The following is a 26,493-nucleotide window of genomic DNA, read 5'->3' as shown; positions in this document are numbered from 1 at the left end:
AGCATGCCACTCTTGATCCTGGGGTTGTAAGTTTGAGCCTCACGTTGGGTATAGAGATTACTTCAACATTTAAAAAAAACTCTGGGGCACCTGGGTGGCTCAGTTGGTTAAATATTTGACTTCAGCTCAGGTCATGGTATCATGGTTCATGAGTTCGAGCCAAGCCCTGCCTCAGGCTCTGTGCTGACAGCTCAGAGCCTGGAGCCTGCTTCGAATTCTCTGTCTCCCCCTCTCTCTGCCCCTCCCCTCCTCACACTTTGTCTCTCCCTCTCAAAAATAAACACTAAAAAAATTTTTTTCAATAAATTTAAAACCTTTTTAAAAATACAGAAAAACAAAATTAAAAACAAAAGTAGCTATCAAAAGCAACATTAATCTGGCAAAAGCCGAAATCTAAAATGACTTACCTGAGTAACCAGTATGTAAAAACATGCTAAAAGCTTAAGAACTTGACACTTTATCCAACACTGTCAACCAGAGATCTGACCGACGTGAATATTCTAGTTAGAAAAGAATTGTTAAGGCATGGTATGTCAGAGCCTCATGGCCTGAAATTCAACTTACAAACTGAACTTAAAACGACTTTTATAGATTCCAAGCTATATGCCACCCAGAGATGTGGAAGCATGTTATCTGTGTTATTGTCTTTAGATTTTTATAACCCCGAAGAAGAAATCCCCTGGAGTCATCAATTTCATGAGTCCAATCTGACACCTATAAATCTCAGCTCATTCAAGGTAAATCAGACTCTGACTAGGGTCCAAGCAGCTCACTGTACACAGACAATGTTGCTGCAGCCAAGCGGAGAGCAGGCAGCTAGCAAGCCGACACAAGCCGGCCGGCCTGCGACTGGGTAATCAGCGGCTCTCTGGTGCCAGGCCTCTCTCTTGGCCTTCAGAGGCCGTAGTGGCCTCCCGTGCTTTCTTCTGATCACCGCAAATCCCCCAAACGTATTCTCTGGTTGGTTATTTCTTTTAAGGAAAGTTATCAAGGGTCATTCACAAGACGAGTGAGGATGGCAGAGATGTTATTCATTGGTCTGTTTTCCAAATTACCAGTTTAATATACTCCTCATATTTTAAAAAATAAGTACAAGTCTAAATCCAGTTGACCTATTTTATTATAAGGTTGGTAAAAAGGCTTTTTGAATGCCATCTGAACTTAAAGTAAAATAAACATTCCAGGTGTACAATTATCCCACGTTTATAAAATACTATCTGTATATACACACACAGGTACACAAATGTGCATTAATGCTCAGTAAAGTTTTTTGACAGATTTTGGGGGGATGGTGAGATTTTCAGTGATTTTCCTGTTTTCCCCCAATTTTGATTTACTTTTTCTTCTTATAACTAGTATATGTCATTTAAATAAGTCATCACTTTGAAATTTTTTAAAAAGAAGGTATGCCTTTCTATCCAATGCAAACCCAGCAAAAAACATGGAAATTTTAAAAATCCAGTACAAATCACTGAATTTCAAAATTAGGAAACAACAGGTTTACTACAGATTCTTTAACCACATCGTCTTTTGATATAGTTATGATGTAGAAAAACTTTCTGGCAACCTCCATTTCTAAACTCAAATCTCCCAAGAAACAGAAATTGTTTTGTTTAGAGGCATTTTATTTAGACAACTAAAACAATTAGATGTTCAGAAGCAGTGTACAATGAAAGAGAAATCAAACCAATTACTTTATCATGAATTCCCTCTTTACAACTAAAGCAAAAGAAAAAAAGGCTTTCTGCTTTAAGGGAAAAGTCAGAAAAATAGGCCAATATATTCTTCTTCTCCATAATAACATAAACAGCTACAAGAAATCTAATTATAATAAGAGAAATTGGATGTTGGCTTGCACGTAAGTCATTAAGAAGACAACAGGCCATCATACCACAGGAGCCTAATTCCACCTGCCTTCATCTGATACTCTTGCGTTTTTTTCACGTACAGGTAACAAACACCAAGTTAGTTCCAGCACTGGAGCTAATTCGTATTCCCCATAATTTACTGCTCTCATGTTTGCCTTAAGCACAGAGTAACTCTGGGTGGCTGATGCTTTTCTCTGCTTGCTTGTTTTAGTCCATAAGTTGTACATTATCTGTAGCATATGCCCAATGCTCAGGCCTTAACTTCAGGAGTTGAACTATAGATGGAATCTGAGTTCTCTGAAGCAATTTCTTCTGTAATGAAAAAAGTAACAATGAAAAACACTCCACATTAGTCAACTTCATAAAGAAACTTTCTGGGTAAATTTCTGCATTAACCACATTTTTGTGTAATAAAGGAATAATTTTTTAAAGTGTGCTAGTAAGGCGAGGAGAAAGAGAACAAGGGTACAAACCCTTAATGACTAGACTCATGTCACTGAAAATGCAGTGAAGACAGAGTTTGTGTATTTCACCCATGACACTCTCTTACACCATAACTTAACTTCCCAGAGGCCCCTCTGCCGGGATGCACTTTGAGCGATGCCAACTATTTAGTAAACACTGAATTAAAGTCTTCTCTTTTGAAGACCTGGCCCCCTCCTTTATTTATTCAAAATGCAAACCTACTATGTGATCGGTACGTCTTAACAATCTTTCATTCTACATTCAGTAAACAGCACTTGGTAAGTAGTAAGTGCTTAATAATAACCACTTCGACTCCACACTATTATCTCTGTGCCTACTACTATGCAATGGATACTTAAATACTTGCCTTATGAACATGTATAGAAAAATACATACATATGATAAACTGCATTATTTAAGTATGTCCATGTTTAATAAGTGTCCTTTGTCAATCAGCAAAACTCCTCAAACACTTTTAACTTTAAAGCCCCCAGGGCTCTACACAGGCTCACCCAGCAGTGCTTACCTAGCTCCTCTTCTGCCGTCTCTGGAAAACTCATCTTTGGCTTTGCCAGCTCACTGCTATCTTCTTCTATGGAGAGAAAAGCACTCATGATCACGTGAATTATAGTACAGCCAATAACTTCCCATATTTAATAAGAAGAGTACACATCATTCTAAGCAACAAGCTACAACACAAGAACCTCTTTTTTAATAATTATGATTCTAAAATATTAGGTCTCTCCTCAAAGTTCACTTTTAAGTTCATACTACAACTACTTTGGGACCAATAACTAAGTGTTTTTATTAAAAACATGTCTACCTTGTTAATAAGGATCAGTGAGTAATACCATTTAGAGATTAAAAACATTTACATATAAATTCTTTATACTGCCTTCTAGCAAATTTTGAATTAGGTCCATTCCATTCACCAAATGATCATGGGTTAAAAAAGAAAAAGAAAGAAAACACAACAAAAAAATTTAACCAAAGTAACACAGTAGCCAATTTATAATCATGGGCTTCTCTGCTTAAACCATATTATAGAATTTAAAATCTACAGGCGATAGAAACATAGAAATAAAACTAATGATGAAAAATGACACAAAATCATGAAGCTTCACTTGATAACTTTGTGGGCTTTTTTTAAGTAAATTCTACCAACCCAAGTCTTCAACTTCCAACCCCAAATTAAGAGTCACATGCTCCACCAACTGAGCCATCCGGGGCTCCATTAACTTGACAACTTTGAATATAAATTCTTACCAGGAAGCACACATTTCCAAAGGCCATATGTTTTTCCTACCACAGTCTGCCATAGTCTCAATGTCCCATCTTCAGAGCCACTGGCATAAAGTTCTCCATCAGGACTAAATCTCACACAGTGAATAGGACCAAAGTGTCCTTTGTAGGATTCTGAAAAAAAGGAGAAGAGCTATTAGATAATTTAAGACTTAAATATTGGCTAAGTATTGATACACTTAAAGAAAATACTGTCTGTATTATTGGGAAGATGCGAAATTCTCAAGTCCAAATTTAAAGAACTAAATCTCATTAAAAAAAAAAAAGGAAGGGATTCTGCGTCACCATCACCGGGGTGACTCAGTTGGTTAAGCGTCCGACGTCAGCTCAGGTCATGATCTCATGGTTCATCAAGTTTGAGCCACATGTCAGGCTCTGTACTGACAGCTCAGAGCCTGGGGCCTGCTTCAGATTCTGTGTCTCTCCCTTTCTCTGCCCCTCACCTCGTTATGCTCTCTCTCAGAATTAAACATTTAAAAAAAAAAATGAGGGGCACTTAGTTGGCCTCATCAGTTAAGCGGCCAACTTTGGCTCAGGTCATGATCTCACAATTCATGAGTTTGAGCCTCGCGTCTGGCTCTGTGCTGACAGCTCAGAGCCTGAAGCCTGCTTCTGTGTCTCCCTCTCTCTGACCCTTCCTCACTCATGCTCTATCTCTAAAGTAAATAAACATTTTTAAAAAATGAAGTGATTCTTCTCACAAAGTGGTACATAATGTCTACCATTTCTCAGTAAAATTACCCTCTTCTAATTCTAGCATATATTACGGTTTCATATTATCCCTCTTAAAAAAAAAAAAAAAATGAGGCTTCATGTCCAAGTAAGGATGAAGGAAGGGAATAAATTCTACAGTAAAATTCTACAGGTCTAAAGTCTCAGCTCAATCCCAATTTCCACATCCCAAACTTACTGCCTATTTACCAGGGAACCAAGTCTTATCATGACAACAGAGAGCCACCAGATGGAGCTCCTTTATACACGTTGCCTCTTAATTTCCTACCAGACTATCTAGAGTCTACTAATCATTCTGTCACACAGAACATTAAGATACAAATTCAATACTGATCCTTAAATATTTTCATCTGTGGAATTTGGTGAAAAAATGTACAGATCAGTAGTGGTGGTGTTCTGTTTAAATCACATCCTTATTTATGAACTTTCCTCACCTACTTTCTAAATGCTAATCACCTAACAGGTCTCAAAGTCTTTATTAGACCAGTGCTCCTATTCTGTTTCCATGTCCATTCAACTCAAGGACCCTCATATTCCCCCATTTCTGTCCAAACAGAGAATACCATGAGAGTATTATCGTGGGAGAAAAATGTTCACGAGAGTAGAAAGAATATGAGAGGTTTGCAATGAGAATAGCTGGGTCCAAGGTCCAGCATTCACTGTGACCTCAGATCTCAGGCAAATAATTTACTTCTTTTTCAGAAAGAATAAAATACATGGCCAAAACATTCTGAAACCTTGGAAACTGACATTAAATAAAAATACTAAAGAAGAATCTCTTATTTGGGGCACCTGGCTAGCTCAGCTGGTAGAGGATGTGACTCATAGTCTTGGGGTCGTAAGTTCAAGCCCCTCACTGAGTGCAGAGATTACTTACAAATACTCTCTTATTTAAAAGTCACTTATATTCAAATAATAAAAGGTGTTCCATAAGCAATATAATAGATTCTATACTGTCCCTTCACCAAACTTCCATTTATCCAACCCAAATCCATTAGCTCTCCCAAAGAAACAAAACATAAAGTTGTCTTTTGCTCTTTGTGTAAAATTCTAACAAGCTTTGTTTCATCGGGTGGTAAACCAGGAGAGTTAGAAGAAATAAAGAAGCAGCTTATAGAAAAAGAAATGATAAAAACTAATTATGCTAGGTCAAAAAGCAAAAACTATTTAGGGAAGGCTAAAAGTAGATACTGAGAGCCATGATTATGAAATACCTAGATTAATGTAAACCTGGATAAATGACTATGAAACCTAGATAAATGTAAAGTTAGGATGTATGTTAACTTCAAATTAATCTTACATGCCCCCCTTTACTAAGGACTATTATTATGAAAATGGAAGCAAAAGTCAGACTCCAAAAAAATACCCAAAATCTCCTCCAATTCAGATGCCAAGAGCATCCCTATACCAGTCACAGCTGTTTCCCTACAACACTATTCTCTAAAGAGCTAAGAGACTCCTACCCTGGCAAAAAGAAGAGCCAGGTAGACGGGCTACATACCAGCACCATCCTTCAGAAAGAACAAATATCCTTACAGCTGTTTGATGATGGACTTTTGATGTAAGCCTGCCTTTTAGCATCCTCAAACAAATATACTGCTCTGCCATATGGAATATCAGAATACAATGCACTTAAAAGGAAAAGGTAAAATGAGAGTTCAGCATGCTTTGTTTACAATTCTCCAAATACCTCTACCCAAAATGGAAAAGAGTCCTTTACTTTTTCGCTTGGAAATAAGCCAGCTTTAGTTAGCCATAAAATTTGCTAACTGAGGTGTTGATTACTGAAACGTAGCATTTCACAAATGTAAACACATCATTTTAAGGGAGGAAAAAGGGGACAACTCACCTAATTCTTCTCCACTATTATAATCATACTTATAAAGTTTAAAGTCTTCACCACCTGCAACAAGAAATTCTTTCTCAGGATGAAGAGATGCAGAATTGATGGTTGCAGGAGCTTCAAAGGATTTAATTGGGTCCAAACTGGAAAATAATTTAAATAACATTTATAAGTTTTGAATACTACAGAAATAATACCAAGATGTAATTTAGTTTCTTTTAAACTGTTCCTAATTTCTGAAACACAAGGAATAATTACATCTTCATTTAATCAAACATAAGTAGGGATATCAGAAAAAACCCAAAAAACCTCTAAATAATATTAGCAAAAAAAGTTCAGAAGGATACTATGTCCAAGCGGAGTTCATACCAGAAATATGAGGGCACTTTGTGCAGCAAATGCCTTCTTGGAAACGACTGTGTTGGCTAATTAAAACAGTATGGCTATTATATTTGGATTTTTACATTGAAAAAAATTTAATTCTGCATTGTTTGATTTTTCCATGACAACCATGCATTATCTTTGTCAACAGAAAAAGGTTTAACAGTCAGTAATTAACATAACAGATTATTTGTACATTTCTCTCAATTGCTGAAACTGTATAAACTTCTGCAACAGGAAAAACCTTTAACGCCATAAAAATATAAAACTGCTGAAGATGGCTCCGTTTTTACTACCAAGCTTTAAACGAATAACCAAATTGAAAACTACAGCTATATAACAAGCAACAGTGCATAACACCAGCTTCACCCGAGTATCAATGAGTTAGAGGACATCGGCTCTTTTCCAGTCTAATCCTAAAAATCCTGAAAGGCTCCAACACAAAACATGAAGAACATTCCAGCTCCTAACTGCCACCACCCTATTCCCATCGGCACACCCTAGACACGGAAACTACCGTCAGTCATGACTGGTACAGGATCACAGAAGAGCAACTGTTTGCCTTGAATGGCAGTCCGTACGGTCGGCCAGCAAACCATGTCTACTGCCTGCTCTTTCCTTTTGCCGTTCAGTAAAGCTCAACTCTGCAAGTGGCTCTTCTGACAAAAGGTAAAGACTGCTGGCTGGAGCATAACATGGTATAGTCTTTACATAAATCGTGTATACGAAGAGCTTTATTTATTTATTTATTTAATTTAGGGAAAGAAAACAAGCAGGGTAGGGGCAAAGAGAGAGAGGGAGAGAGAGAATCCCAAGCAGATTTTGTGCTGTCAGCACAGAGCCCGAATGTGAGCCTCAAACTCACAAACCGTGAGATCATGACCTGAGCCGAAATCAAGAGTTGGACACTTACCCAACTGAGCCCAGGCACCCCTACAAAGAACTGTAAACACATTCTTACCCTTTGAACTGCTAATTCGTGTAAGGAAATACTCAGGTTTCTCTTACAAGGCAATACCTCATTGCACGGTTCAAACAGGGAAACCGATACCTGATTTAGCACACCCATACTGCAATACACCTACCAAAAAATATTTTCAAACAGTTTTTAATAACTAAGAATAACTTAAACTAAAAGTCTAAATTATACTCATAGGACCCTAGTAACGAAAGAAAAATGCCCACATAAATACACACATATAATGTTATAAAAGACCGAAACAGAAAATACAACTACAATTAACATTCTGGTATCTATGGTTGAAGAACTATGGGTAAATTTTTTTTATTCTATTTCGCAAATTTTCAACAGAAGTATTAACTATATTTATGGTCACAAAAAAACTAAGACTGTTGTTAGAAAACATCACTAGGTCTACACAAACTTCACAGGAGAAGGAAGAAAACCACTATTTCTCTAAAATTTTAAAGGGAAAATTAATAAGAGAATCAAGATCACAGTGGTTTTATACAGTTATGAATGTTAACTATAGCACCAGTCTAGCAATCCTTTTAAGAAAATTATCTAAAAGTTATTAAATTTTGGGGCGCCTAGGGGGGGCTCAGTTGGTTAAGTGTCCGACTTCGGCTCAGGTCACGATCTCACTGTTCATGGGTTCGAGTCCCGTGTCGGGCTCTGTGCTGACAGCTAGCTCAGAGCCTGGAGCCGGTTTCAGATTCTGTGTCTCCCTCTCTCTCTCACCCTCCCCTGCTCTCTCTCTCTCTCTCCTCTCTCTCTCAGAAATAAATAAACATTAAAAAAAAATTTTTTTAAGTTGTTAAATTTTACTAATAAATGTCCTAAATATCTGGAAATTAATTATTAATTCCTCAATATTCCAAGTTCTTAAAAAACACACATTATTAATGGTATGGAAATATTTCCCCCCTTATTATATAGCATAGGCTAAGATTTGTCTCGTAAAGAGTTAAATACCTTTCACATTTGCCTTCCAATATTTAAGTTACAAAAAAAACAAAGAAAAATTAAGTTATTTCTTGGACATACCTTACTGCACTATGAAAAGCAATAGACCGTCCATAAGTTATTACCAAGATCTCTCCCTCAGGAATGTATTCCATACTGCTAACAGACATATTAAAATTTAGAGATTTCACTTCTGTCATAGTAGCATGATCCCAAAGGCTGCAAAAAAGGAAGAGAAACACATGGTGGTATTTACTCATTTAAGAAAAGTGTGTAATTTCCAATTATATCTACAGATTAACCGATGAAAGAAAATCACAATTGTGGTATAACAACCTTCATTCCAATTCATAAATTAAAGATGATACAGAGATGTTTGGGTTCCTATACAATGTTAAATTACTTGGTATCTGGTTGGTGAAGTCAACTCTAACACTTAAATACACTCTCAAGCAATTTAACAAAACTACACTGTTAAGACATGAAGTTTTAATTTTACCAATTCCAGTCACTAAATAATGGTTTTTATACTCTGTGTTTGTGAATATGATGATATCTATTATATATTACCACAGGAAGAAACAGGTTGTCAGCACAAAAAACTGTGTATAGAATCTCAGGACTTTCGTGGATTCCCTAGGTCCACTGACTTGGGTTAAGAGCACATGCTTATAAAGATGTCAGCAGTTTTAGTAAAGTGTCTTGTGGATTCTGCTCTAGGTTTATAACAGTAAACAGCTACATACAGTTGATCTACATACAGATGAAGTTTTAATGTTTGGAGATAATTCTTCCTACGTACAGCTATAAGAAATATTTAAAATATAAACACTAAGGTCAAATATTTTTCAAACTTTGAATTATTAAAGAAAAATTACTCACCGGACAGTTTTATCATCAGCTGAAAGAATCTGTTTATCCTCACTGCACCATAGAGCTTTTTTAATACCAGAGGTGTGACCACTGATTTCCTTCGGTTCTTAAAATACAACAATTTAAAATTAATAGTTCATTTTTTACACTGAGCAATATTGAAACAATTAGATATGAAAAAAGAAAAAAACACATTTTAAGTAAGGCTGCAACTTTTCAAAGTCCAAAACAATGCAAAGTTACTGTTTACAAAGAATACATTTAGTTTTTTCTGCGCTGGATCAAAAATTTATCTGCATATCAAAGATCCCAAGAACTATGCTGTTATCCTCACTTGGGAGTAAAATACGTCACTCTCTCTAGGCTACTTTCTGCTTTCAAAAGCATTACCTTACCACAGTGAAATAAAAGCAGCTAATCCAACATCATCACTAACACTGGGACCTTCATCCAAGTCACTGTTGGTAGTAACTAACGGGACAAAAGAGGGAAATAGCGGCTGACAGAAGAGGAGAATAAAAAGCAATGTGGCAATTTCCAAGAATATTTTTTTAAGCTTATTTATTTATTTTGAGAGGGTGGGGGAGAGAGAATCACAAGCAGGCTCCACACTGTCAGTGCAGAGCCTGATGCAGAGCTTGAACTCAGGAACCATGAGATCATGACCTGAGCCACCCAGGTGCCCCCCCCCCCCCCGCCCAAGAATATTCTACCCTGAGGGCAAAGCATCAAAAAAATAGGAACCTGTCTCAGTTGGGAGACTTTCCCTTCAAAAAAATGAAACAAAACAAAACAAAAAGCTACTCGGTGTCATCTTTGGACAAAAGCAGATGCTGGTGGCAAAGCTATTCAACACTACTTTCATTTGGAGCAGGTTATTTAACCTGTCAAAATAAGGTTACTTAACCCTTTCATTTCTTCATCTGTAAAGTGGGATAACAACAGTTCCTATACCTCAGAATTTGAGTATAAGGATCAAATGAGAATATTCATCTAAAGTTTCTAACCTGGCATCTGACATACAGTAAAATTTCAGTTAATTGCTGTTATTGCTATTGCCACTATAGTGGAAGAGCCACTTTCAAAAATCAGTTTTGAGAAAGGTAAAATTTAAAAAATGCCCACCTAACTAACTGAACTACCTCACTGAGTCAGACAGAGAGGTTAAGGGAGGTCCAAGTACTTTGCTATGTTTTGGCTTAAAGTTTTCAAAGAAAATGAAGAGAAATACTTCCAGATGCTAATGAAGATTTATCTATAAACGTAGTCTGTTTGCTCACCTTAGAAATGCTTTTAGGAAAGAGTATCTTAAGAATAACTGCGTAATATCCAACGTAGCTTTGACTTTTCACACAAACTTCTGAAGTTCACAGATTTATGAATAAATAATAAATACCCATGATACAAAATTTAGGATACCGACTTATATAAAAACAAAACAAAATCTTGTTCATCATAATTTCGTAGCTTTTGAAATATATATATAATGTGACTAGAAAAGCATTAAAATACTGCAAAATGGACATGAATATCTGGACCAGAAAAGGTTTTTACAACTTCTATGTGATAAGAGAATTTATCAAGGAAATGATAAATTTCACCACCAAAAACTTTACAATGTGTATACCATAAACCTTATTTATTTGAGAGAGAGACAGGGCGAGAGAGCATGCACACATGAGCAGGGGAGAGGGGCAGAAGGAGAGAGAGAATCTTAAACAGACTCCACACTCGCAAAATCCAAGGGGTGCCTAGGTGGCTCAGTCCACTGATCTCAAGGTTCGCTGAGTTCCCAGCCCTGCAATGGGCTCTGTGCTGACAGTGCAGAACCTATCTGGGATTCTCTCTCTCTCTCAAAATAAACTTAAAAAAAAAAAAAAAAAAATTTAAAAGCAAACAACAAATTAGAACACAATAAAGAACCTTAAAACCAATAAAAAAAAAAAAAGATGAACACCACAACAGATGAATTGGCAAAAAGCATGAACAGGCTATTCACCAACAAATAGATTAAAATGGCATTCAACAGTTATTTAATCTCATGAATGATTTTTTCAAGTTTACATTAATAACACAGAATCATTTTTCTTCTATTGAACTGAGAAAGATACAGTTAGTTCTAAGTGTTTGCTAGAACAGGTTAACTACAGGTATATTTTTATACTTCTGTGGAGCACACTTTGGTAACTCCTACCAACAGTTTCCAAGTATATCTCCTTTTGGTCCCAACTATTCTATTTCTATGTAGTTATTCTACAGAAATAATAGTGGAAATATTTGCAATTACCAGGACGTCAAGCATAACACAACTTATAAAAACGCTTTTAATATTTTTATTTTTAAGAAAGAGATAGAGGCAGAGCCTGAGGAGGGAAGGGGCAGTGAGAGAGAGAGGGAGACACAGAATCCAAAGCAGGTTCTAGGCTCTGAGCTGTCGGCACAGACCCCAATGTGGGGCTCGAACTCACAGATGGTGAGATCATGACCAGAGCCGAAGTCAGATGCCCAACCAATTGAGCCACCCAGGCGCCCCGAGCATAACACTACTTATAATATTTAAAATCTGTAAGTAGTCCAAACAGGTCACAGTAAGAGATTTGCTAACCCACTTATCCACAGGATGGAAATGATACAGTCATTAAGAACAGTGAACAAAATATTTAAAAACATAAAAAAATTATGAATTGCAATTTAAAAAATTTTTTTAAATTAAGAATCATATTAACTAATACATTCATATGGTTCAAATCAGAACAACATATGGACACACTAAGAACTCTCACCCTTCTCACCTTCTACAGATAACCATTCGGTCCTACCAAAAAGTAGTAACACTGCTATGTACCTTTTTAAACTTAAGATGACAAAAATTTAGCAAAATAAGATTTTAGATTGTAAGAAAACTACACAAGCACAATGTGGCAAATAAATGGACATTAAAAAAGAGATCTGCATAGAAAAAAAACCTGGAAGAATATGAACCCAAAACTAAGGATATTAACAATGATTAATACTGGATTCTGAATTACGTTTTCATTTTTTTCTTTGTGACTATCTTTAATTTCCAAATTTTAGTACTGAACATGATTCGTTTAATCAAGAAAACTTACTTAATTTAAAAGAAAATATAATACAAACAGACATAAATTATGCTTACCTGCTTCAGGTTTGTTCAAATCGTATATGCGTAACAGTTTATCCTGTCCCCCGGTTAATAAGTAATTACTATCCTGAAAACACACACAAGGAAAATGTTAACAGATTAGCCATTTTAACAGCTGTATCTTTCTGAAACTTCTTCAATGCCAACTAAAATCTAAGTAAAGTTCACAGACATCAGGGGCACCTGGGTGCCTCAGTTGGCCGAACATCCAACTTCAGCTCAGATCAGGATCTCAGGGTTCATGAATTTGAGCCCCACATCAGGCTCTGTGCTGACAGTTCAGAGCTCAGATTCTGTGTCTCCCTCTCTCTATGCCCCTCGACTGCTCACGCTCTCTCTCAAAAATAAATAAACTTTATATAAAGTTTGCCGACATCACAAAGAGATGTAACACATACCAATTACTCCTGAGAAGATACTGTAGAACATTTATCCTTCTCATAACTGCCAAAACCCTTTAAGCTCCCCAGTTCAAATGTATTACACCACCTACCCCATGAATTTTCTCCATCTGCCCTGATCCTGCCTCCCTCCCCCTTAAGAAACACTTCTTTGATGATCTCAACTGTATCCTCTCCCTTATGAAAGTAGTGAGGAAACATTATTTGAACATTTTAGATGTTTATTGCTACTGACAGAGGACTCATCCAAGACTTCCAGGGTATCTTACGATTAACCAAATAAATAAATCTCTATGGTTAATACGCAATTAAATCAAATATAAGGCAATATACACCTAATATCACCCCAGTGTACAAACCAATCAAAATATACAACCATCATTACATCTTATAGTAACAGCAATTTCACTCCCTAAAATAAATTTTGTTTTCTGATACCTGCGTAAAATCCACAGTCTTGACGATGTGTTTATGAGCCAGCGTCATCAATTCATCTCCTGAGACGGCATCCCATACTTTGCTAAAAGTAAAAAGAGTAAAATTAAAAGATAAACATAATGGCAATTTTGATGATTCCCAAATAAGTTACCTATGTGAAATGTTATATAAATGTAACATATCTCTCTCTTTATCTTTAATATCCTTCACTGTTGAGTTCATTTGATGAAATATTTTAAATGATTCTAAAGAAAAAGAAATATACCTGTAGAATCCATGTAACAAATCTAATGTGACAATGAAAAAGATCTACAAATTTAAGTAAATGAGATCCATGAACCAACCCATTCTTACTTTTGGCCTACAGCCATAGTATCTTTTCGGCAAGACTGCAAAACATTGTAACCAATTTTAAGTTTCATCTTTCCAATTTGTTTCTCTATTCTATAGTCTCGCGTAGGTGCAAAACAAAACAAGTGAAAAACAAGAAATCCTAGAAAGAACTTACAGGAGAATGAAAGGCCCTGATACAGGTTACATAAAATTTTAAATCAAGACAGTAGAGAAGAAAATGTCCTCCCTATCTCTTCCTCAAAGTTGACTCTTAAGTTCTCAAATTCTAGTCCAATTAACTTCCCTCAAAGTATCAGCATTTGATTATATAATGCTAAAAACACAGGATTTTTTAATCTCTCAGATGTTTCCCTGACCCACTCCAACCCAAAAAATATATATGGTTGTGTGTCTATGCGCGCGCGCGCGCGCAAATACACACACACACACACACGCATACTATAAGAGGTGCCCCAAATAAAAAAGCTTAGAGAAGAAAATTCATTTTCTATCAGAAGTGGTTATTGAAAGATTAACAAGAAAAACCTTGCTTACTGGGAAAAGAACTATTAAGAGCAAACAAGCTATACTCCATAAAGATTTTCATTTTAATGTAACTGAGATTTATTTTTAAAAATAAAGGGAACAACATACAATGAGGGCAGAGTGGGGAAAACACGACCAGAGCAGTATCCTCAGGGGCCAACATATCTACAGTCTCTTCCCTCCTATTTAGAAACACGACTAAAATTGAAGATGACACTCTCCGACACAGTGTGTTCTAATAATCACTTGTACTGACCCTGGCATATTTCCATTATTCACAGTAACAATCTGAAAAAGGGTTTATAGCCCTAAAGATGATCTAGGATAACCTAAGTGTTTTCTAATGTATTTTTCAACCACCAGGCCTGACAGTGGTGTTAACTGGCTGGCGGCAGGGCTCCAGTGAAAGCAGTGAAGGGACAACAGCCTCTTGCCAGCGAATCGTGCAGCATGTGCTTTCTGCACAACTCCTCAAGTACCTGTCATCGCCCTAAACTACTGATCCGCCTCACACCCCCTGTTTTGCGCATATAATAATCGTTATCTGTTCAATACTTTTCTTATCCTCAGAACAGACTTACCACAGGTCTCCAAAGAGAGGTTGCTTAACTTCTTTAACGCTTAACCAGAAAAAAGCTATTTTACGTGGGAAAAAACTGCTTGGCTATCTTAACATGACCAAGTCATCAAAAAGGAGATAACACCACCTTCAATTTATCGGCAACCTTATTCAGAGAAAAATCAATCTTCCTATTGTCCTTTTACAAGCGAGAAAACTGACTATACAACCTTGTCACCTACAGATTTTTGGGCTTAACTCCGGATCCATTTAATCACCGTCTGGAACAGAGCACAATACTCTCCTCCACTTTAGGCACCCTCTCCAAATGATTTTAAGACGAAAGCAGGGATGCTAAGAAGAGGATCATGGAAAGTAAAGCTTATAGATATAAAGAGGATGGAGTTTCAGGAAATAGCGTACTCATCACCTGACTCAACTGCCCGAATTACCTCAAGAAAGCATTCCGAACTGACCCACAGATCAGCACTGCTGACTATATTTTCTCCACTAGAACAAAATACACCTCTAGATAAACATGACATGAATGAATTTTCTGGGAAACATAAGAAGGCGGAGGGGCTTCCTAAAAATTATTTATACCAACTATGATTAATCAGGTAAGTGGGGGAAGCTATTTTGATCCATGACAGCAAGTCCCATGCAAATCATTAAAAGAGAATATATCCAACACTCCCACTGCTCCAAGACAGACACTGAATAAGGGGTAAGACTCAACCAGTATTTATTGAGCATCTACTATGCAACAGACCACTATGCTAAACTCCAAGGATGTAGATGGAGAAGGATCTTTCTAATCCTCCCCAAAACCATGTGGTTTTATACTCATCTTACAGATACGAAAGCCAAAGTTTTAGGAAGCAACCCGATATCAAACGGGAAACACACAGCATAGTTAGCACATGAACTCCGCTCTCACCAAAGTGAATGCTTAGGTCTTTCCCACTGTATCATGGCACCTAAAGCCTTAACGGAAGGGGGAGAAAAACAAAAGCATTTCTTTATACTGAAACCTACTCAACCTCCTTGCACAAAACCAAAAAGTTTCATGGCTTTAGTCAAAGATGTTCCAAAACCATATATATCTGATTTTGGTCTAGTGGGAGCGGTAGCTAACATGCAACACTTACACACGCATTCCATTTTAGGCACTGCTCTAAATATTAGAGACATTTAAACTCATTTAATATTCACAACTGACAATAGAGAGAAGCATTACTACTATTCTCATCTTTATAGAGGACGACGCTGAGAAAAAGAGGTTAAATAAATCCCCAAGGTCACAGAACTACGAAATGTCGGGAGCCCGGATTCAAGCACAGAATCTGGTTCACGCTTTTAATGCTACTCGTAAACACAGACACTGAGACTCGAAATGTCAAGCACAAAAACAACACTCAATACCTATCCTCAGACACGCCCTCAAATGTGTGATTTGGGTTACTAATGCTCTATAAGTGACCTAAATAAAGATAAGTGTTCCTTTGGCAGCAAGATAAAGTCCTGACTACTCTTTCCAAGACTCTGTTAAGTATTTAAAGTGCCGTATTTTCTTCACGCCTTTTTCGCTCTCCATTTCAGAGGTGTTATCCAATGAACAGCAATTTCTATCTAGCTCTTTATCTTCCTGAGGTCTGGTATTATCATTTGGTCAAACGTATAAACGAAGAGCCTTCACAGATTTTACAGAGACAGGCATCCTCCCCAGCAAGTTTCTGCACAAGTGTCTTAAAGATCAGAGCAAGCCCCTCAAGCAGGAGGTGACAAAACATGTGCTCACCAATTAACACTGATAGGGCCCAGAACTGAGGTTGACAAAAATGTATCCTTTCAGAATTATACTTCAGAAGCTTGTCCTGTTTAATGCTACTGTTTGTAGTGTCTAACAACTTGTTTCATTTAAAACTTCATTGTATTTTTTTAACTTTAGAGAGCAAGCCTGTGTGAGATGGGGAGAGGGGCACTGGAGGAGAGAGGGAGAGAGAGACAGAAGGGGTGGGGAAAGAGGGAGGGAGGGAGAGAGAGACAGAGAGAGAGATTGTGAGAGAGAGAAAGAAAGAGAGAGAGAGAGAGAGAGAGAATGAATCTCAAGTAGGCTCCACACTCCTACAACCCTGATATCACGACCTGAGCTGAAACCAAGAGTGGGTGCCCAACCAACTACCAGGCACCCCAAAACTTTAATTATGTTTAAAACGCCACTTTATTAACTATTCACTTTTTACACCAAACTGGGAACTAGTTTCACTTTTTACACCAAACTGTGGACATTTTTAATATCCATCTCTCAAATGTCTGAAGTCTACTAGAGTTGAAAACCTCAATTTTCTATCTCTGTTATAAAATCAATGACATTCATTCCCAACGACAATGTTCCTACCAGACTGAGCGAAAAACAAACTCTGGAGGAGTGGAAGGGAAAAGAAGCTAAACTCTTGGCGGGCGGACACAAGTAGTACGGAAGCAAAACCGGGATCTATGATTAACCCATCCTTTACCCGCTACTTTAGAAAACCTCCTCAAGTTACTTACACGACAAATAAAAAGTACTGAATTAACCAGGGAATATAAAAATTGAGACATGACCCCTGACCTCAAGAAGCAACACATAATTATGTGCTATAAAAGCGCCAGAAGTGTTAACACAGGGGTAGTGTGAGCACAAGAAGGAATGGACACGTTCGGCTTCCTGCGCTCCAGAAGCCTTCCATCTGAGAATCACTTTTTCCCAAATTAACTTAACAGAGGCGAACTGAAGCGACGTGTGACAGGTATGCAAGCTCACATCCCTAGCAACATTGGACCCAAAACTGTTGATGTTACAGGACTGATTTAAAATCAACAGCTCCTTCTTTTACCAGGATTACATAGAATCACAACAAGGTACAGCACAGGGCCTTCTAACAGTTATGCATACAGACGTACTAGAGATATATTCCTTGAAGGCACAGAAAAAAGTTCAGGCTGACATTTATAACTTCTATTACTGCTCTCTCACCATCTCAAATTTAATCCCAGATAAGCACTGTATCTCCCTTTCCTTGTTTTAAAAACTGTTAATTTATTTTTAAATTTTATATACAGTAAAATTCATTCTGTGGTATAGAAATCTACATGTCTCAACAAATGCATAGTTATATATCTACTACCACAATCTGTCTTCATTTTTTATAATAAACTGTGCATATTTAATTTGCTTCAAACAAAGGAACAACACATTTACAAATACTCCTAATGTGGAGAGCGGAAGGAAGGAAGGGAGACTCCTTTTACTCTCCAGACTTGAGTCTAACGAAGTCTACTGTCACACACAATTGCTCTTGACATTGCCTTTGTCAGTTTAAACATTTAGGTGTCTGTTAAGTCATAAACACCATCAGAAACTAGAATACCAAGAGTATATAAACTCTGAAAGTGCCCAGAAGGGGAAAGTGGGTCATTGCAAGTCACTCTAATATATGCAAAAGCCAAAAACCAAAATACGTAAGATGTATTCTGCCAACAAGAAGTTTGGTGTCACTATACTGTAAGGCATATGGGGCGCAGTGCCAGATGATGTCGATAAATCAAGATGAGGCCTAAGTGTAAACTGGCAACAACTGAAATTTAACCTGTAGGCCAGTGGTTCTAAGACTAGACATCAGATCCACGTAGGAGAACTTGAAGAAAAAAAAAAAAAAACTGATGCTGGGGGATGTGCGGACTCCATTCCCAGATCAATCAAATCAGAATTTCCCAGACACATACACCTGAATAATTCAAAGTTCCCCAGGTTACTCTTGGGTACATGCCAAGGTCGTGAACCACCGAAACTGCAGAAGGAAGACAGGAAGATCATTAGAGAGGTGACATGATGAAATCTGTTTTTAGGAAAATTATGGATGATAAAAAGACAGGAAAGATACTAGTCGTCAGGGCATAAAAACATCAGAGCCAGAAGATATGCTGCTGGTAGAATTAACAACGACGACAATGTGGATGTAAGGAAAAAAATAGGAATGATTTAAATTTCAACCCTAAAAACCCTAGAAAATAAAAAGTAATGGAGTTTGGAAGTTTTAAGTATGCGTAAAGCCAGTTAACAAACACAGAGAAGGAAAAAAAATTTTTTTTAAATAAATTTAAACAAACACAGAGAAGGAGATGGGGCTCAAACTCCAGGCCATCAGCACTAGGGAGCCACAGAAGTGTGCAGTATCGCTCAGAAAGCACATCTAGTGCCGTATTTGTAAACCCGACCACCAAGATTCATTATCTAAAGTGTTTGTTAATAATGCAAGTTCCTGGGTCCTAATCCAGACATACACAATAAGTCATTTAAAGTCTCTGAAAATTGGTGAGAACCACTGAAGAGAAAGAAGCAGAAAGGACTAGAGTGGAATTTTCGTGAGATTAAACATCATGTGCTCTATAACGGTAGGCCCGGAGTCAGAATTTTACGAATAACTGAGGTTGAAGCTTTGCGTATTTCATTAACAATCCACGGAGATCTCCGAAACTGGCTGTTCTGGCTATACTTACGCAGTGAAATCCGCAGCTGCTGTGGCTGCTTTGGTGGCATCCTTATTCAATGTTGCACCCCACACAGCACCCTTGTGACCCAAAAATGTTCCGATCCAGTCTCCTGTATCTCCCTGACGCAGCATAGGCTTCCCGTCTAAAACACATTTAAAAAGACATGTTATTTCGAAGTTCAGATTACTTAAAATCTAAGGCTCGGACATAAAGTGATTGTGTTAAATAACAAAGCGGAACAGTGCTTTTATTTTTTAACTATTCTCATTCACTGGGGTCACTATGAAACGTCCAGAACTAAATTAACAGAAGAGCTGAGCCAGACATTCTCACTGAAGCATCTGCAATTCGGTGGGAAGAATACGGATCTGTGTCAAAATAATCTAGACTAGAGTTTTATTTTGGGTCAACTTCTTAACCTCAATCTCAGTTTCCAATTGAAAACCGGGGCTGATACTACAAAGGCATGTCCAATGAAATAACAGGAATGACAAGTCCCTGTAAAATAAGGAAAGGTATTACTTAGCCTGGCCTACTTTCTTCATTCCCCAAATCTTGAAAGATTATCTGCAGTATTTGCTGGCCGGGGCGCCTAGGCCAAGCGTGCAGTCCCACTTCTCCAGAAATAGCAATGAAAGTAAAATGAGAGGCCTCGACTGGGGGGGGGGGAGGGCAACACTTGGCCCCATCCGAGGATCAGAAAGGCCTCTCTCGGCTCCAGCGGCGAATCCCGAATACCACGTTCCCCATCAGCCCAGTGCTGGCCTCAATCTCAAAGGCTGAGATCGCCCTTCGACACCGGGGGTGCCTCTGGAGCCAGCCCGAGCCGTCGGGGACCCGGATCCAGGGGCCCCGCTCACCTTTGCAAGCGCTGATTAAGAAATAGCCATAGGGCGTGATGCCACTGAAGGCCAAGTCCACCACAGGCCGCGTGTGGCCCGAGCAGGTGAGCGGAGTCTGCCTCATTGCCATGGCGGCGGCGAACCGAGCGATCCGGCTGCGGAGCCGAGGGCCGTCTGTTCTTCTCTTTCCTCTGCCGCAGAGCCTCCGGCTCAAGGCCCCCGCCCTGACACTGGGGGCCGGGGCTGGGCCGAGAAACGGGAAAAAGAGGCCAATCGGGTAGCGGCGAGGTCAGGAAGGGGTCTGGGGACGGGTCAGGGTGTCTGCGACGGGCGACCGACAGCCGCCAGGGAGGGAAAGGGAGGGAGGGAGGAAAGTAGGGGAGGGGGAGAACCGGAGAACCCGCGGGCAAGCCCCGCACCGTCCGCACCGGTACCGGCAGGAAGTGACGACACCAGTGACGCCAAGCGTCCGTCGGAAATGACGATCTAGCAAGAAGGCAAGTTTGCCCGAAGAGCGAAGAGGACAGCAGTGCGCAGGCGCTAGAGCCGCACAGGTTGGGCACGTGACCCGGGTCCCACGCCGGCCACGTACGGCGCCTAGGGACGCTCTAGACTTTGCGGCGGGGTCCTCAGTCCCCCCCGCGGGGTTCGCTGAGTGCGACAGCTGTCCCTGCCCTACTCGGAGCCGGGACCTGGCGACCCTGTGGAGTAGGCGCCAAGCCATCCGTCTGGCCGGCCTGTGCTTGTTATCTGAGCAGAAACACCAGCAAAGATCTAATAAGAATTTTTTCCCCCAGTTTTTACTAAACAGCTACATAGGCAGCTCCTCTGGGATTGTCTACAAGTAAGGCCCTTAAAAACGTAGTTTCTTGGGGCGCCTGGGTGGCTTAGTCGGTTTAGCGTCCGACTTTCGCTTTGGTCTTGATCTCGCGGTTTGTGGGTTCGTGCCCCTTGTCGGGCTCTGTGCTGACTGCCAGCTCGGAGCCTGGAGCCTGTTTCAGTCTGCGACTCCCTCTCTCTCTGACCCTCCCCTGCTCACGCTGTCTCTCTCTCTGTCTCTCCTAGAAGTAAATAAAACATTAAAAAAAACAAAACGTAGTTTTCCAGGCACTCATAAGAATTCCAGTAGTGTTAGCGTTTTAGATCTGAGTGTTAGGTAGTTTTAAATAGTTACATTTAGGGACGCCTGGGGGGCTCAGTCGGTTAAGCCTCCGACTTCGTCTCAGGTCATGATCTCGCGGTTCGTCGTGGGTTCGAGCCCCGGGTTGGGTTCTGTGTTGACAGCTCAGAGCCTGGAGCCTGTTTCAGATTCTGTGTGTGTGTCTCTCTCTCTCTGACCCGCCCCTGTTCACGCTGTCTCTCTCTCTCTTTCAGAAATAAATAAAAAACATTTCGAATTTTAAAAAAAATAAATACAGTTAAATTTATATTACTTTCTCTTGAGGACTTCGAAGGACTCTAGAGCAGTGGTCCCCAAACTTTGATGAAATATTCACCTCAATAAAATTTGAATCTGCACTCCCATTATGGAGACGATGTGTATGTTACATGCATACATTACAATTAGGCAAAAACATAAATACCAGAAGAATCTAAACACTAAGTATAAATAGGAACTCCGGTATTATCTTTCTACAGGCAGCCCACTTCCGACATGAGTATTACTGCTCTGTAAACTATGTAAAACTGTTGATTGACTGCTCATACAAAACTTTTGTAAGCAGGAAACGTCCTTTCTGGGGCAACTGGTTTCTTCTTTTATGTTACAATGTAAGGCGAAGACAGATTTTTGTGGCCCTTTCACTGATTTATTCCCAAGGCCATAATACTGTAGCACATACCAATAACTCAGACAAATGGCCTGTTTCCTTCTCCATCATCTTTTTTGTAATAAGTATGTATTACTTACTCAAGATTCAGGTCTTGGATGGAGACTTGAAGTACTTCCCCATTCTATTTTCTTAGCATTTTGTTCACTTATTTATAATACAGACTTACTACATGTGTTTTCCATTATCTTTGGTTCTACGCCCTACGTGGTCCAACACGCACACAGAGACTCCATTCACAAACTTAGGTTATGAGCTTCTTATAATGGCAATGGTTATCGCTTTGTCATCTTTGTACTCTAGTACTGGAAGGGTGAATGGCATTCAGTGGATGCTCAATAAATGTTTACTGATTAAATAACTGCATTACTGATGAAGGTAAATAAAAGACACAACTCAAGTTAAAGCAACTAGTCAGTAAAATATTAGTATATATCCACTTGTTGCTCATTGTGTGGGTAAGTATATAACTTACAACTACGTTGTCTCTACGGACTGTATACAACTTTATATAGGGACAGATGGTACTGTCACCCTTAGGTGGTGAGCGTTGCATAATGTATAGAACTGTCTAGAAGACAGTTTCATGCAATTAATATAATATCACTCCAACACAGAATTCTATTAGATGCTTAGATAACCCAAGTAGGCATGTGTTGCAAAGAAAGTTACAAATCTGTGTTTATTTAAAGATTATTCATGGAGATTAATACATAAAGAAATATGGTTTAAAGATGTAAGGTAAATTGTTGGAAGTAATGGAAGTTTAGCAAGGTTGCTGGAGTTCGAAAAAAAAGTATCACAAACTAGTTGCATTTCTATAACTAGCAACAAACAGAAAATGTAATTTTTAAATGTGCCATATAAAATAGCTTCGAGACATAAAAAGTACTTGGGAATAAATCTGACCAAGTATGTTTCCTAGCAAGAAATCGTTGGCACATGGAAATGTAGAGAAAGCTGGCACACTGAAATGTAGGAAATGTAGAGTTTAATGAATGGAGCATTTCTAAGATGTAGTCAGGATCCGAAGTAACCAATAAGGAACGCTGAAGAAGCTCAGGAAGATGAGGTACTAATCATCTGAAAGGGAGCACTTATCTGAACCTGAATTCCCAGAGCTATGTCTACAGCAGACGGCCACTGGGAAAGAGCTGCAAAACTCAGGAGAGGGACATGGCTGCATCCACCCATCATGAGCCCAGTAGTGGACAAGAAGTAAGGGAATGAATACTCAGATCTCCTGCCCATACTTCCCACTGGCTAAACCTATCCAGAGGTCAGGAGGCAAGGAGTGCCTAAATGTCACTTGATAGAGTCCATAAATCACAACCCTCTGAGACATGAACCATAGTACAGAAGGAAAGAGTCAGGATCTGAAGAACTAAATTGAGAATATTCAACATAATTTTTTTCAAATTTTTTTTTCAAATGTTTATTGTTGAGATAGAGGCGTAGAGAGCAAGCAGGGGAGGGGCAGAGAGAGAGGGAGACAGAATCCAAAGCAGGCCCCATGCCCTTGGCACAGAGCTTGATTCAGGGCTCAAACTCACAAACCGTGAGATTGTGACCGGACCCAAAACCAAGAGTTGGATGCTTAACTTACTGAGCCACCCAGGCAGTATTTTATATATTTTATATATTTATATATTTTATATATTATATAAAAATATAATTTTTAAGACCTCTATGGAGAATGATAAATTTCATTGAAAGGCATTAAAGAATATAAAAATAAAGAGGTGGATATATTGTGTTTGTGGATTGGAAGGTTCAATATTGGAAAATATCGTCAGTGCTCCCCAGTTTCAAGCTAAATTGTGCCCCCCCCAATTCATACATCCAAGTCTAACCACCAGAATGTGACTATAATTGGAGAATCAGAGAAATAGCCTTTAAAGGAGGAATGAGGGTAAAAGGAGATCATCTGGGTGAACTCTAGCCCAACATCACTGGTGACTGTATCAGAAGAGAACATAGACAAAGGGATGACCACATGACAGAATGAGCAGGCAGCCCCCTGCAAGCCAAGGAGAGAGCCCCAGAAGAAACCAAACGTGTACCACCTTGACCTTGGACTTCTAGCCTCCAGAACTGCAAAAAAAATAAGTTTCTGTTGTTAAAACCACCCAATCTGTGATCTTTTGTCATGGCAACCCTAGCAAACTAACATATTTCCAAACTAACATACACAGATTCAATACAATTCCAAGTTAAAGCCCCAATTGTTTAAAATGAAACTTTAGGGGCACCCAGGTGGCTAAGTCTGTTAAGCATCAGACTCTTCATTTCAGGTCAAGACCTCACTGTTCATGATATCGACCCCTAGATTGGGGTCTATGCTAACAGTGTGGAGTCGGCTTGGGATTCTCTCTTTCCCTCTCTCTCTCTCTGCTCCTCCCCTCTTGTGCTCTTTCTCATTCTCTCAAAATAAACATTTAAAAAATAAAATGGAGCTTTACCTACTAATGTTAAATATAGAAGAGCAGAAGACCAAAACTGGCCAACACACTCTAAAAGAAGAAAAACAACAGAGAAGACTTCTCTAACTGGATATCATGAATATTTTTTCAAGTGTAATAAACATTTTGGCAATGGCACAGGACAAAAACAGAAAGAAAGGAACAAATTAATAGTCCACATACAGAAAAATCTAATGAGAGTTACACTATGGATTGGGGGAAAGAATCATTTCGGTAAATTTCCTGAAGGAGATTGGAAGCAGGTTATTTCCCTAGTTCAGCTTCCAGATGAGGATACATCTGGCCCACATATTGATTTCAGCCTTTAAAATAGTGAGAAGTCCCAGTTAAAATATGCTGGACTCCTAAACAGAGAAACTGGGAAAACAAATTTGTGATATTTGAAGTAGCTAATTTTTTTAAAATTTCTTTTTTAACTTTATTTATTTATTTTGAGAGAGAGAGAGAAAGCACAAGCAAGGGAGAAGTGGAGAGAGAGAAGAGAGGGAGACACCCCCCAAGCAGGCTTTGTGCTGCCAGTGTGGAGCCCAATGTGGGGCTCGAACTCACAAACCGTGATCATGACCTGAGCTGAAGTCAGACACGTAACCAACTCAGCCAAGCAGGCGCCCATCAAGCTGTTAGTTTTTTAAAAATTGAGGTATAACTCACATATAACAGTTTCAGGTGTACAACATAATGATTCAATAGTTGTGTATATTGTGAAATGATCACCACAGTAAGTGTGGTTTACATCCATTGTCATACATTGTTACAGTTTTTTTCTTGTGATGGGATCTCTCAAGATTTGCTCTTTTACCAACTTTCAAATGTGCAATACAGTATTATTACCTTTATAGTTCCTATGCCATACATCACATCCCCATGACTTGTTTATTTTATAACTGGAGTTTTGTACGATTTTACCCCCTCTCCTTTCCCACTCGCCCACTCTCATCTCTGGACACCACTAATCTGTTCTCAGTATTTTTCACCTTGTTTGGTTTCTCTAAAATTTAGATTCCACATATGAGTGAGAGCGTTGAGTATTTATCTTTCTCTGCCTGACTGATTTACCTTAGCATAATGCCCTCAGGGTCCAACCATGTTGTTGCAAGATTTCATTTTTTATAGCTGAACAGTATTCCATTATATATGTATACCACATTTTGTTTATCCATTGATCCATGGACGGACACTTCACTTGTCTCCATATTTTGACCATTGTAAATAGTGCTGCAATGAGTATAAGACTACAGATAAATCTTTAAACTACTGATTTCCTTTTCCTTGGATATATACTCAGAAGTAGGCTTGCTGGATCACATAGTAGCTCTATTTTGTTTTTGTTTTTGTTTTTGTTCTTTTGAGAAAACTCCATACTGTTTTCACAGTCATTACACCGATTTACATTTCCATCAACAAGGCACAAATGTTCCATTTTCTCCACAGCTGCTCCAACACTTGTTACCTCTTCTCTTTCTGATGATACCCATTCTAACCGATTTGAAATAACACCTCATTGTGGTTCTGATTTGCATTTTCTTGATGATTAGTGATGTCGAGCACCTTTTCATGTATTTTTTTGGCCATTGTATGCCTTCTTTGGAAAAATATTTCTTCAGTCCCTCTGCCCATTTTTAAATTGGATTGATTTATTGCTATTGAATTGTATGAGTTCTTCATATCATTGGAGTATTTACTCCTTATCTGATATGTGGTTTGCAAATGTCTCCCATTTCATAGGTGGTTTTTTCATTTGTTATTTGTTTTGCTGTGCGGAAGCTTTTTAGTTTGGTGTAGTCTCACATATTAATTTTTGCTTCCGTTTCTTATGCTTTAGGTGTCATATCGAAAAAAATCATTGTCAAGACCAAAGTCAAGGAGGTTTGTCCTGGTTTTTTCTAGATGTTTAATTACCACTTTTGTTCTTATGTTTAATTCTTTAAACCATCTAAAGTTAATTTCATCATTCTGCATGGGATTATTTTGT

At 38.7% G+C, this 26,493-nt stretch overlaps 1 protein-coding gene across 2 annotated transcripts; it reads right to left on the bottom strand.

Moving 5' to 3' along the window:
* Nucleotides 1-1,102: 1,102 nt before the first annotated feature.
* Nucleotides 1,103-20,658, bottom strand: LOC120240070 (serine/threonine kinase receptor associated protein). Of its 2 annotated transcripts, none has more exons than XM_039244661.1 (10): nt 20,228-20,658; nt 19,374-19,509; nt 13,394-13,475; nt 12,549-12,621; nt 9,401-9,497; nt 8,600-8,737; nt 6,217-6,353; nt 3,600-3,749; nt 2,860-2,925; nt 1,103-2,180 (listed from the first exon to the last, which is right to left on the bottom strand). In XM_039244661.1, exons 1-10 carry the CDS (start codon nt 20,337-20,339, stop codon nt 2,119-2,121), a joined length of 1,053 nt encoding a protein of 350 aa, XP_039100592.1. In that variant the 5' UTR covers nt 20,340-20,658; the 3' UTR covers nt 1,103-2,118. The 2 variants fall into 2 exon arrangements, with proteins under 2 accessions (XP_039100592.1, XP_039100593.1); XM_039244662.1 differs by having other exon boundaries at nt 2,860-2,922.
* Between the last annotated feature and the right edge of the window lie 5,835 nt (nt 20,659-26,493).

This window comes from Hyaena hyaena, unplaced genomic scaffold (genome assembly GCF_003009895.1).
Source record: "Hyaena hyaena isolate Hyena2069 unplaced genomic scaffold, ASM300989v1 scaffold_247, whole genome shotgun sequence".
In the NCBI taxonomy this organism is placed as follows: domain Eukaryota; kingdom Metazoa; phylum Chordata; class Mammalia; order Carnivora; family Hyaenidae; genus Hyaena; species Hyaena hyaena.
Note: the sequence above shows the minus strand (reverse complement) of the source record. Positions and strands in the feature narration are given on the sequence as shown.

Coding starts and splice junctions, on each gene's coding strand:
- LOC120240070 (XM_039244661.1), bottom strand. CDS start 20,339: ATGGCAATGAGGCAGACTCCGCTCACCTGCTCGGGCCACACGCGGCCT. Junction 13,476..19,373: donor GCAGCTGCGGATTTCACTGC/GTAAGTATAGCC, acceptor TTTTACTTTTAG/CAAAGTATGGGATGCCGTCT. Junction 9,498..12,548: donor TTTGAACAAACCTGAAGCAG/GTAAGCATAATT, acceptor TTGTATTTTAAG/AACCGAAGGAAATCAGTGGT.